The following is a 12,615-nucleotide window of genomic DNA, read 5'->3' as shown; positions in this document are numbered from 1 at the left end:
GTGGATGAACAGTGCGACGCCAATATTGGTGTCGCACTGTTCATCTGCGCCATTTTTTTGTCTCTACCGACTACAACCCTTCCTACTTCTGTAGCCTATTACGGTCTTTCCGACCTTTGTTCTATCGACTATGATCCTGCCAACCAAATAAATATGTCTATATTGATGTGCTGTATATTATGTACATTTGTGACATCAAGTCAAGATCTTCTCCTAGGGAAGGGCCTCATTTGTAATCAACTGTAAATACTAGTTGATTCATTCAAATTGAGCCAGGCCCCGTGGTTTTTCCCCTTTTCTAGGGGTTTCCATGTAAAAACTCTAGTGTCTCTTATGAACGCTACACCCTCTCTTTTTCTTCTTGTGTTATGGATCTTCGCACAAAGCTATGACATTACATTTTATATTTCTCTACCGCTGCGAATATTCTAGGACACAACAATGTTAAAAAAATTCACTATGTTTCATAAGAATAGAAATTCATCACACTCAAGGAACTAGCATCTAGCTCCAAAGAAGTTGATAATATAATCAATTACTTAGTAATTCATAGGCATAATATAAAAAATCATCATTAAATACTCATCACTCAATGATTCCTACAAATGAAATTTTTTTTATTAATTCATTATTCTCTCTCATTTAAAAGTCAAATCAATAACTTCTATTTATTAAAATTTTATTAATTTACGCAATGATTATAGTAACCTATCATCACTGATGCATAGTAATTTTCGAAAGGTAACATAGCAATAACATATTTAGGTTGAAAAATATATTTAATCAGATTCTCATCAATGCTCCCAACAAAATAAAAGGACGAAAACGCTCAACGGTCGCAAAAAAATATACATGTTGAATGCTCCCCATGACCTCCATCATAGGCAATATATCGTAGCAATATATCATATATGATCCATGGTAATTCTTGAAAGGCATCGTAACAATACATAATTGGTTGAACAAAATATTTAAGCAGGCTCTCATCATTGCTCCTAACAAAATAAAAAGACAACAAATTCTCAATAGTTGCAAAAAAAAATAATAATAATAATCTTGGCCTGTTGGTTGGGAGATTAAGCTACCAACTAAAATGTCTTGAATTCGAGTCTTGTGTATATGATGCATGTGTGAGTCTGTATTAAGTGGCTTAAATGTCCAAGAAAAAAAAGGCTAATGTAATTAGATGGAGCATGGGCATGACGACCAAACAAGTAAAGTGGATGTGACCACACAACAATAATATTATTGTAGAACCATAAGAATCATAAACAAAATTCTCTTCCATCATAATTATATAACACTAGAATATTCTGACAACACTAAAATATTTTAAGAAGAATATTTAAACGATAAATTTGTATTAAAATTACTATAGCACATTATATTTGATATATCATCAAAAAATTATCTTGATTGAGCACGAATCTTTAGGGAAAAATCTAGTTGGAAACTTCAAAAATTAAAACTGGGATCATTTGAACTCCGATTTAAGCAAAATTATAGTCCAACTGATCGTCTCGGAAATACGAACTCAACGACACCAAATTCAACTCAATCCGAGCTCAAATGAGTCCAAATCAAGGACTTGAAGCGCTGTTGGAGGGTTCGAACCACAATTTGGATTACCAAACGGTTTCCAAATTTGACATGCTTATAGTCGAATCGAGCAGCTCGACGAGACCAATCCAACAATCCCAAGATCGTCGAATTACAATATCATTAAGACCTTCAAATGTCTGATAAACGGTCCACAATTAAAGGATTTAATATCGGCCGTTCATCCAAACCACTCCACATTTGCTCTTATGCTCTCATCTATTTACAAGTCATGCCACTCCATTAATCTATAAATAGACCCGTCATTTATCTTGAGAGGGGACCCAAGCAAGAAAGAAGCAAGAAGAACAAGAAGAGAAGAGAAGAAGGATAAGAGGGAAGAAACCCCTCCTCGACCACTGCCGGAATTCTGCGCGACCTCCAAGTGACACCGAAATTCCGCCCGAACTCCAAGTAACGTCAGGGTTTCACTCGAACTCCAAGTGACGCCGGTGTTTTTGCCCGAATACCATCTAAAGCCGGAGTTCTATTCGGTCACCAATTGATGTCGGATTTCTACACGACGACAGACCTTCGCTCGTCGCCAGTTTTCTACCTGACACTGGACTTCTGCCTGTTGTCAGATTTTCACCGAATAATTATCCAATGTGAGATTTCTATCCATAGCTAAACTTCTACCTGACGCCGTCCTTCTAATCTCCGTCGTCAGACAACAGTCCTTCCGACCACCGAATACACTCATTCCGACCAAACAAACGCATAAACAGTGATTCTTTGTATTCTCATCATGTAATGTACTCTATAAGATGTACATCAAGTTAAGATCTTCCCCCAAGGAAGGGCCTCATTTGTAATCAACTGCAATATTAGTGGATTCATTCAAACTGAGTTAGGCACTGTGGTTTTTTCTCTTTCCAGATTTTCCATATAAAAATCTTGATGTCTCATATGAATGCTACACTCTCTTTCTTATCTGATTGCTTGCTGGATTTTCGTACAACATAAAGAAGCTAAATTTTATATTCTCTACCGCCGCGAATACCCCAATATGCAACAATATTATATATAATATTAATTTTATATAAATTTGGAATTTATGAAGTGTATATTTTCTGATAATTTGATTATTATCCTTAAATTCTCTTAAAAAAAAGGTTCGTAAGAAAGACTTTTATGATAAATTCATGAGATATTGAAACGAAAGCGATAAGATTAAAGAATTTTGGAGCGTGAAGTCACAAAGAACTGAAGAATTCCATGTGAGAGTCCTATAGGAACGCTCGCATAGAAGGAATGACGTGTTTTTCTCCATTTCCACGTCGCATCACACGACGATTAAAATCTCGAACACGTGTTTATTTAAATAAATTTAATTGAATTATTACGAGAACTTAAATTCTATCCAATTAATTTGAGTCGCCCATAGAATAAATTTATTCAAATTTAAAGATGATAAAATCTCAAATTAATTGAATCGATCATATTAGGAAGACCAACAAGAGATAATTATGACTCTAGTTTCGTTTGGAACGGCTTTCTTAATGCTTCTTAAAGCAGATTTTTAGTACAAAATTTTAATTTTTGTATTAAAAAAATACTTTAAGAAGCAATAAAAAAAACATTCCAAACAAAATCTCAGTATTTAATGCTAAGATGATGAACTCACGAAGGACACAGATAAAGTCATCTAGCAATTGAGGCTATTTGGCTAAAAAAAATTTTAATGACCAGCACAAAGTTTGTATTAGATGATTAGGGATTTTCGTCAAAGAACATGATGTGGGCAGTCACTATCAATTCAAAACTCGCATGAAGTTACCGACTAAGTTGGCTATATGTCTAACTCAAAGCTGCACCGAGTTCAATCTATATATTATATTTATTATTATACTAAGTAGCAATTTTCTAATATTGATCTTGATTCTTCGCTTGTAAATAAGGGGGGTCATTGGTCGATCATGGGTATGCAAAAAAATTGCAAATGCCTTGAGTTCTCCCAAGAAAATCTAGAATTCAGCAAAAAATCTCTTTCTCTCTGGCTAAATTGCTTTTGTGTAAATCAGCACGACACATCTTTTGTCCAATGAGATTCAATCAAATTATGTGTTGAAAACCCTAAGAGAATCAACTAGAACAAATTATGTTTTTTAACCAACTCACTTTTCAAGCATGATTCATTTCTCTAATAAAGTTTTGGTATTCCACAAATAAATTTGAATCCAACATCTATTTTAGAGTTTATTTGGAACAACTTTTTCACTTCATTACTTTTTAGATAATAATCACAGTTTTATTTGGCTACTGATTTTTAGAAATGTTTATAGTATAAAGATTTTTTTTTTTTGCAAGCAGAGTAGCTACGTTACTTTCTTCACATAAACTTCACAATCAATTTTAGAAAAAACTGTAGTTGTCCCAAATAGACCATGTGTGTAAAGAGCATGGATAATACTGATGATTAATAATCAGAACATTAATCATCATGAAGATTGAGATAGTTTCTCATACAACGAGTAGCCTAATGATTACATTAGTTTTAAATAGTTGCAAAATACAAAGGAATATATGGCAAGGATTATCTAAGGGATATTCAAGCGCTTTTTGCTAGTTTCTCATTTTCTGATCCCCTTAAAGCCCTTGAATTGACCGTCTCTCTCGGGCACCAACGAAGCCAAACTCTTAAGAGTTATTATTTTGCTTCATTCGAAGGTGATGAACATTATCTCCCCAATGAGAGTATCATGGAAATTCCTATCCCTCTTTAACCAATAAAGTGTTAGGCTTAATCTAGGTACCCATTTCTATTTAAATTGTAGACACTAAACCAACAAAAAAAAAATTCAAGGTTTTACTACTTTGCTCTTATATAGAAAAGTAGAATTGACCATATCTTTTGCTCTGAGTATACAATTCTTTCATCGTCCACTAGAAAGTATTATCAATTTGTGTGATTTTAAAAGCATTTCATTACTATTTTATAGTGCCTAGACCCCATGACCATGAGTCTCTTTTGAACATAAGGCAAGAGTCAAGGGAGTCTCTTTAATATTTCTTTCATTTGGTTCTAATACGAGAAGTTGGTCACTCAGCACATACTACTATCACTAAGTTAGTGCTCATTCATAATATCCTAAAAAGGTCTTTCTATCACACACTCAACTTGCAACTACGAAAGACATTGACTAAAAGGATGGAGCTTACCAATAACTCTATTAATGCAAAAGAGTACAATCTCAAGAATTTAATGTACATGCGTCATCATTCTATAACTATAAGGAATTCTCGATGGCATCCCCAAAATGAACTAAATAAATTACGACATTAATAAGATAAACTAATGAATAATCTATATCACTAGCAAAACATTACCTAGGGTTCCACTTCAACAACTAAGAAGGGGCGCGCTTTATAATTATAAATCCTAAAAAGGGGAGATGTCACCTTGACATTTGAGTCATTCATCATACACACCACTCTATATGTCACTTGTGGATATTATAGACGTCATTGGCAAAAAGGAGTATTTTTTCCACCAACATTTATATGCATAATGTTATTAATTTGTAACCCATCAGATTATTATTCTTTTTATAATGATGTCAATCTCAACATAAAGAATAATCATCACTTCCATGCCCTTATCAAAGAACTTACCAATGCCAAAACTCTTAAATAATTCATTACTTTAATATGATATAAACATAATAAGATGCCCATGGAAGAAGATAAAAATAAACATGGGAAAACATAGTAAATTCATATTATAAGCATAGTCATATATAGCAATTCTTGGCGTGAAGTGTTATGCCATGCAAGCCTAAAACAACTCAGATCACGATAGGCTCTATGATGCCCTTGAATTTAAATTGAAAAAATTTCATCTTTTATCTAATCTATCAAAGCTTTTATAAGATCAACAATATAAATAAGTCCATTGGAAATAAATCTATAAATTATATACATCCAAATCTATCACTATATTTAATCAACAAAATCTAATTTATAATATTCAGGAGATTACTTATAACATTAATCTATCTCGACAAGCTCCTAGCTACAAAAGAATAAATTAAAACATAAAAATCAAAAGAAAAACATGAAAATCCTGTAAGCTCACCTTATAGGGTCCTGATCCCTTCTCTGACTTGAAATAAAAAAAAATTCATATAATGAATATATAACCCAACAAGCAACCAAAACCCATCACTGTATTCAATGCAAGGTCTCAAGAATAAATATGCATGCTCAACTCAATCATTATAAAATTATAGGTCATGAGTAAGAAATCAATAATTAATATCAATATATCGAGAAATTAATAGGTTCACTAGAAAAAAGCTTATCAAGAAGCATATGAATATGTGAATATATAAGAAAATCAATTATAAGCTATAAAATAATATCAGGTGTCGTACAATAACACATACATCAATTATCTATCAATTTTAGTCATGCCAATGATTCCATCATATGTTCCTATCAATGATGTGTCATAAGTACCCATCTATCAATATGCCATACTAGTGTACTATATCAATATGCCTATCAATATCAATAAGTGTATATATCATATGTTATGTCATACTGCATCAATTTGTATGCTAATTTTATCAGTTCTATCAATCAATCAATTTACGTGTTATCATGTAAATGAAGTCATGAATGTGATTATAAATAGTAAGAAGGACATCTAGCTTTAATATGATATTTTACTTCTTTCATCTGTCATCCATGAGTCTTACCAATTATTTATTATATCATTATATCATCATCATACATCATCATTCTGACGACTTTCAATAATCTATAAAGAATCTCACCCTCTGGTCATTGGCATAATTCAGTCAATTAATTACAGCCTAACATCTAGGATTACACCACAAATATTTTATTTTAAGGAAAGCCCTTCAACCACCCTTATGCATAGGGCATTATGTTTTAAGAATCAACCTATATTAACTAAAGCAAAATTTAATATTTAAAACTCTAAAATATTATTTAGTTAGGGAAGTTCTTACGCTTTTATGCCCTTTTACTATAAGTTAATAAGCAAAGGATAGAGAATGAGTTATATTACCTTAATTGACATCTCAATCAAGCTAAAATGAAGTACCCACAAATTGAAAGCATTATCTTCCCCTAATCTTTGTTATGTCTTAGATATTATATATGTTTTATTTGAGACATTTTTCTTACTGGCTTCTAAAATAAATTTTTAGTACAAAAAACGTCCAATGCTTGTTTTGTGGTGCAAGAAAGACTAAACATCAAAATTTAGAGAGTTATTCAACCCTTTAAACATTGAAATGATATTCACTTGTAGACAATTTTCTTACTGTTTTCTAAAATAGCTTTTCATTGTCAAAATTTTTAATTCAAAAAATTTTCATACTAAAAAGCTACTTTAAAAAGTAATAAGAAAACTGTTCCAATCAAAGCCTAAAAGACCTCTAATCCTTTCTCTCTTTTTTTTTTCCTTATTAAAATAAAATTATATATATCAAAATTGATTGTTAAAACAAAATTTTAAAATAGCGGTGAAAAAGCTTCTTTCGAACACACATTATTTTTATTAACTGCTTTCCTTATTATGAAAACAGTCTAAAAGCTATTCCAAACAAAACCAAATCTCTATACAACTTTATCTCACACGAAGAAACTCTATTTGTTCGATGATCTAATTTGCTAATTATGAGGAAGTTGGCATATTGATGAAGAATAAGTTCTTAAACAATGCCCATCTTTTCTCTTGTGCTATATTGATAAGAAAACACTACACTCATTGTTTAGATTCTCTATAAATTGATATTTCATCAATTATTTGTATTTAGTTTTTAAGCCAACAAATTAAATTTGTATCAAAATTTATCTAATTTTTTATATGACGATCTTTAAAATTCTTAAAAATGCTTTAAAATGAGTGCAATATAAATTATTTATATATTGTACTCATTATAAAGTAGATCCATTGGTTCTAAAATTTATTTGTATTGTATTTTGATCGGAATATCCTGACATAATTTTTTTCTTTAAAAAATGTTATATGTCAATATATACAATAATTTATAAAAAGATAAATTATTTCTCTAATTACATAATTTTAAATTTAAAAAAAAATCAACAGATATGGCTATAAGATGTGACACATATTTCACCTAATTAAATATCTTAAATTGCACTACTTTAAATATAATTTTTTTTGGGAAGATACTTTAAATATAAATTTATTTGAGATATTTCATTACCAAATTTGGTAAATTAAATATCAAATGTGTCCCCTTCTTGGTCTGAACCCACCACTCATTAGCTCTCAAGCATAATTAAAATTAGGTTAGAAAATATTGATTAAAATATAAATATGATAAATTCAAATGTTTTTCCAAAATAAATGTATTAATTAATTAATTAATTATTGTATTAATTAAAAAAACTAAATAATGAAAAATGTTATAAAAATGACATAATAATAATCAAATTATAATATATGATTTTTATTTGAAAAAAAAATCATTAAAAAAATTTAAGATTTTATAAAGTTATTATTTGCAAATAAATAATGTCCAAAGAGAGAGAATTTTAATGCCTAATTATAAATGATGATCTATAATCTAAGCTTGTTAGCTCATTGAGTTCAGCTCATGAATAATTCATTATAATATATTTTAAGTGCATTTTATATCAATATTTTTTAAATGAGTCAGCTCAAGAGCTAACGACTCAAGCTTAGTTTGTTAGCTCATTGAGTTCAGCTCATGAATCATTTGTTGAGTCAAGCTAGAACCGACTTATGAGTCAGCCTGACTCACTTACACGGTTACACCTATAATTACATACATCAAAATTGTGACTTAACACTCACAAATTCTAAAATAAATATGATTATTATAAATCATAATTTTTTAAATTTTAATTCATATTATTGTGAATTAAAATCATTCTCTTATTGACTTAAGAAAAAAAAATAAAAAACTTCATATCATATAATTGAGAGGTTTTTCTATGAGATAATATAAATAAAGTTGTGGATGGCCCAAAATAGTTAAAGATTTGTTAAGCCAATTATGCATCTTCTAATCACCATTCACGTGGCCTATCTCTTGGGCCGTTAACTCCCGTGAGGCCCATCTTCCAACAGATCCACCCAATCCAACCATCCAACTCTTTCCACGTGTCATCATATAATAGATCGGTACCGTTCTCGACGTCATTTCAGTTTTAAAGCTGTACCCAATCATCGATCCGTCGGATTACGATCGAACGGCTTACACGATCTGTTACATAGGCGCTCTCCTACGTCTCCCTACGCTTCTCGTATCTCGTATCGCGCGAGATGTTCATTTTGCGCGTTAAGATATTCGAGATGGTACGTTCACCGCGATTTTAGCTCGAAATAGCGTGATTTTCTCTTGAATATATCGCATGTGAGTACTCCTATATAATGCCGAAACCCTACTTTGTTTTTTCTGTCCCTCGTTCTTTAGCTATTGCGAATTCGAAGAAGCGAAGCGATTAATGGCGTTGGGGAGAAGAATAGCTCACCGATTCCTCGATGGGGCGAAGGGCTACGCTGGGCAGATTAGATCCGGCGCCGGCGATGTTGGGAAGGCAGCGCGAGGCTCTGTTTTCCGTGGGGTTTGTCCTGACTCCGGCGACCGTTGGATACAGTGTCGGCCCGTTTTCCAGGCGGCGGTGCCGCCTGACAGGATATCGATGCCTTTTGGTTTGAATCTTTTTGATCGGATATGGGGGCAGAATGGTGATCGTTTGAGGCGGGAGATGGTGGCTTCACCGCCGCTGCTGTCGCCGACTGCTGGTGAGGAGGAAGAGGAGAAACGGGCTGCAATGGGAATGACGGTGAAGGAGGTAAGGAAAGTGCTTAAGGCGTCGCAGATGGAGGTGGTGAGGTCGAGGTTGAGGGCGATTCCGAAGAGCTTTGTGGCTACATCGGAGTTCTTGCGAATCTGTTGCGAGGTTTCGGGGGAGGAAAAGGGACCGGAGCTTGCGCGGTCTCTGGATGAGTCCGCGGCGGTAATTGTTATCGGAAACGTCGTTTTTGTCAGGCCCGATCAGGTAAAGAGTGAAATCCCTTTTCTTAAATTTATTAATTAATTAAATTTTTGGTAGTGAATGCTTACTTTTAAGGCGATATTGATTGAGAACTTTTCATTTTGGCGTAGTTAAAATTTCCGTTCAGGATCGCTGAGATCTGATCATGTTTTCCCCCTTTTTCTTCTTTCCATGATTTTCTCTCTACAGGAATTAAAGTTAAGGAAGGGTTCCGTGTTTGAAAATGATAGCCAAGGATGAAGAGACCTCAGACCAGTTAGCGACACCCTTTCCCCAATCGCTACTATTCTCCTTCAAAATCTAACAAATCAATATAGATTTATAAAACTTTAATTATTCTATCATCATTTTTATCGAATTTGGTATCTTCGCGCTTCTTCTCTTCTATTACAAATTTATATTACCTTTCACCAATTTTGAACCTGCAAGAAGCCCCTGGACAAAGTCGTGGGAGCAGACCTTTCTCTATGTTTGTAGGTTTACTAGGCGGGAAAAATTATTAATTTTCCTATTAGAATGATATCAATCCGCAATTTAAATATTTGGAAACTCCAATTTTGTACTGATTTGATTTTATTGGCTTATTAAAGATCTGCACAAATGTGTTAAATTTTTAATTATATGATTATTTCTATATATATATTAATGATAGTAAATATCAATAACATTTTAGCTAATTATCTTGGAAATTAATTGTCCTGTTTGCTAATCTAAGACCTTTGCCTTCTTAGGAATGAGGATTATATTAATACGAATTATGGTTCTATCAAAGTGATAAGCCGAATCATGTTGCAACATCTGATCTATAGAACCCTTTTAATGATAAAAGATTTCAATTTGTCTGATGGCGCCTACATCTTTCAACTTTATTTATATATTATGTTTAATTAATTTATTAAACAAGCTTGTAATGCCCATTATGTCAGAAAGATCTAAACTTCAGTGGGTGACTTAGCTATCGTCCACCGACTTATAGATAATCGTAAGAGTAATCAGATTACGATGGCATGATTATAAAATATCATTTCCATTTGTTAAGAACTTGTCATAGTTGTGCAGAAGATTTACATATTTAGGCTTTGTTTGGAACCGCTTCAGCTTTTTAATACAAAAATTAATTTTTTTTTACTAAAAATATGTTTTTAGAAGCAACAAGAAAGTCGTCCCAAATAAAACTTTAGTAGTCAAAATATAACATAGTGGATGATAATAGTTTAAGCACAAATTTGTCTTTTTTTTTTCTTTCAGAAGGTTTATTGGCTGATATCAAAGGCTTTTGCTAGTGACTGCAATTTATTCTGATTTGTTTAGCTTTCTCTTCTCAATTTCTTTGAAATTATTTGATTGGTTGTTCAAAATCTTTGTTATGCAATGCAGTCTTCTATTGTAAGAACATAAAAAAATAAAGTTTATTGCTGTTAACTTTGCAACAAAACAAACAAACTTTATTTTTTGGCTTATTTGCATTTTTCCAATTAGAATCATAAACACTGAAGTGTTCTTTTTTGTTTCTTTCCTTACTTGTATGGTTGAACTATGCCAAATAGTTTTCTTTTCGCTCTGCAACTTCTTATTCCTTTAATATTATGCAAGTAGTTTTCTTAAGAAGACTGCAAGTATGTTTCTTTTCAAGATATCCTTACATTTCTTGGCTTTGTAAGTGCTTTTACTTTCTGTTACGCCGGGTCTGTCTGAACCAGCCCGCTGGCCGGTCCAACAGGCTCTTCCCCTTGCCCGCCGAATATGATGGGCCCCACCCATCATGAGTAAATTCAAAATTGTTTAGAGGGGGGCGGATAGAGCTTTGGGAGGGAAATTAGATTAGGAAAGTTTTTGTATTAAAGTGCATGAGGGGATTAGGGAGAGGTTATGTTTTGATTGATTGAAATTAGGGTTTTTGGAGGCTTGTGCTCTAGACAATCTTGTCTAGAGATTTAGGAGAGACGATCCTCCTCTCGAATTGAGGATCTCTTATATCTTTACTTTGTTCTTGTTTCTTTTTTATTGTTATAAGATTTGCTATCGTTTGTTTGTTCTTCCACCACGATTCTTTCGTTTTCTCTCTGTTTTTACTAATTATTGATTAGTTTTGATTGCGAACTCAAGTATTTCCTATCACTCTCTGTTGATTTGATTAAAAGCGCAGTTCTCCAACTTTTCTCTCTTTTTGGTTCTTCTGAACACTCTCATGTATTCAGCAATTTGAGACACCCAATCTCTTTTTCCTCTGCTTAGTCTTCCTATCCTACAGGTAGCAAAAGCAATCGAGCGCACAATCCCCCTTGCTCTCTCCCCTCTAACTGACCGAATGAAGGAGGAGCTAAGAAAGCTGGAACAGCAGAAGGCGACGATCGACAAGCTCGCAGAGGCCAAAACAAGAAGGGAATTATGGTTTGGCCTAGCTTTCCTGGCCGCTCAAACCGCCGGGTTCATGAGGCTAACGTTCTGGGAGCTTTCATGGGACGTCATGGAACCCATCTGCTTCTACGTCACTTCCATGTACTTCATGGCCGGCTACGTCTTCTTCCTGAGGACTTCCACAGAACCTTCCTTCGAAGGTTTCTTCAAGAGTCGCTTTGCCACCAAGCAGAAGCGGCTCATGAAGGCACGCAATTTTGATCTCGGCAGGTTTAATGAACTCAAGGAAGCCTGTCGTTCAAGCGAGGCGCCTTCAGAAATGGAGCTGGTGGCTTCTTCTTCCTGTAAGTAATTACCCTTTCTCTTCTGCAAAGAAGGGAAGCCGAGTATTCTTTTTGATCTGCGGATTGTTTTCTGTTACCGGAGTTCAACCAATTAGGCCTGCATTGGCTGAAATAGGAGGAGCAATTTTTTGTATTGATCATCTTATTATCTACCATTAGAACTATAGAGTATGAAGTTGGGGAAATTTGAAGGAACGATGTAGTAGATATAGGCATTTTTCCTTAAAAAGAAACACTGTTACAGTACTTTTTTTTTAAATTAAAAGTATTATTGCGGCGATTATCA

General features: G+C 33.3%; 1 protein-coding gene across 1 annotated transcript; it reads left to right on the top strand.

The window, feature by feature from the left end:
* The first annotated feature begins 9,031 nt into the window (after window positions 1–9,031).
* Window positions 9,032–12,615, top strand: LOC110111605 (calcium uniporter protein 4, mitochondrial-like). The gene is made up of 2 exons (XM_020843546.2): window positions 9,032–9,630; window positions 11,879–12,615. Exons 1-2 carry the CDS (start codon window positions 9,073–9,075, stop codon window positions 12,335–12,337), a joined length of 1,017 nt encoding a protein of 338 aa, XP_020699205.1. The 5' UTR covers window positions 9,032–9,072; the 3' UTR covers window positions 12,338–12,615.

Source organism: Dendrobium catenatum, unplaced genomic scaffold (genome assembly GCF_001605985.2).
Source record: "Dendrobium catenatum unplaced genomic scaffold, ASM160598v2 fragScaff_scaffold_1417, whole genome shotgun sequence".
In the NCBI taxonomy this organism is placed as follows: domain Eukaryota; kingdom Viridiplantae; phylum Streptophyta; class Magnoliopsida; order Asparagales; family Orchidaceae; genus Dendrobium; species Dendrobium catenatum.
Note: the sequence above shows the minus strand (reverse complement) of the source record. Positions and strands in the feature narration are given on the sequence as shown.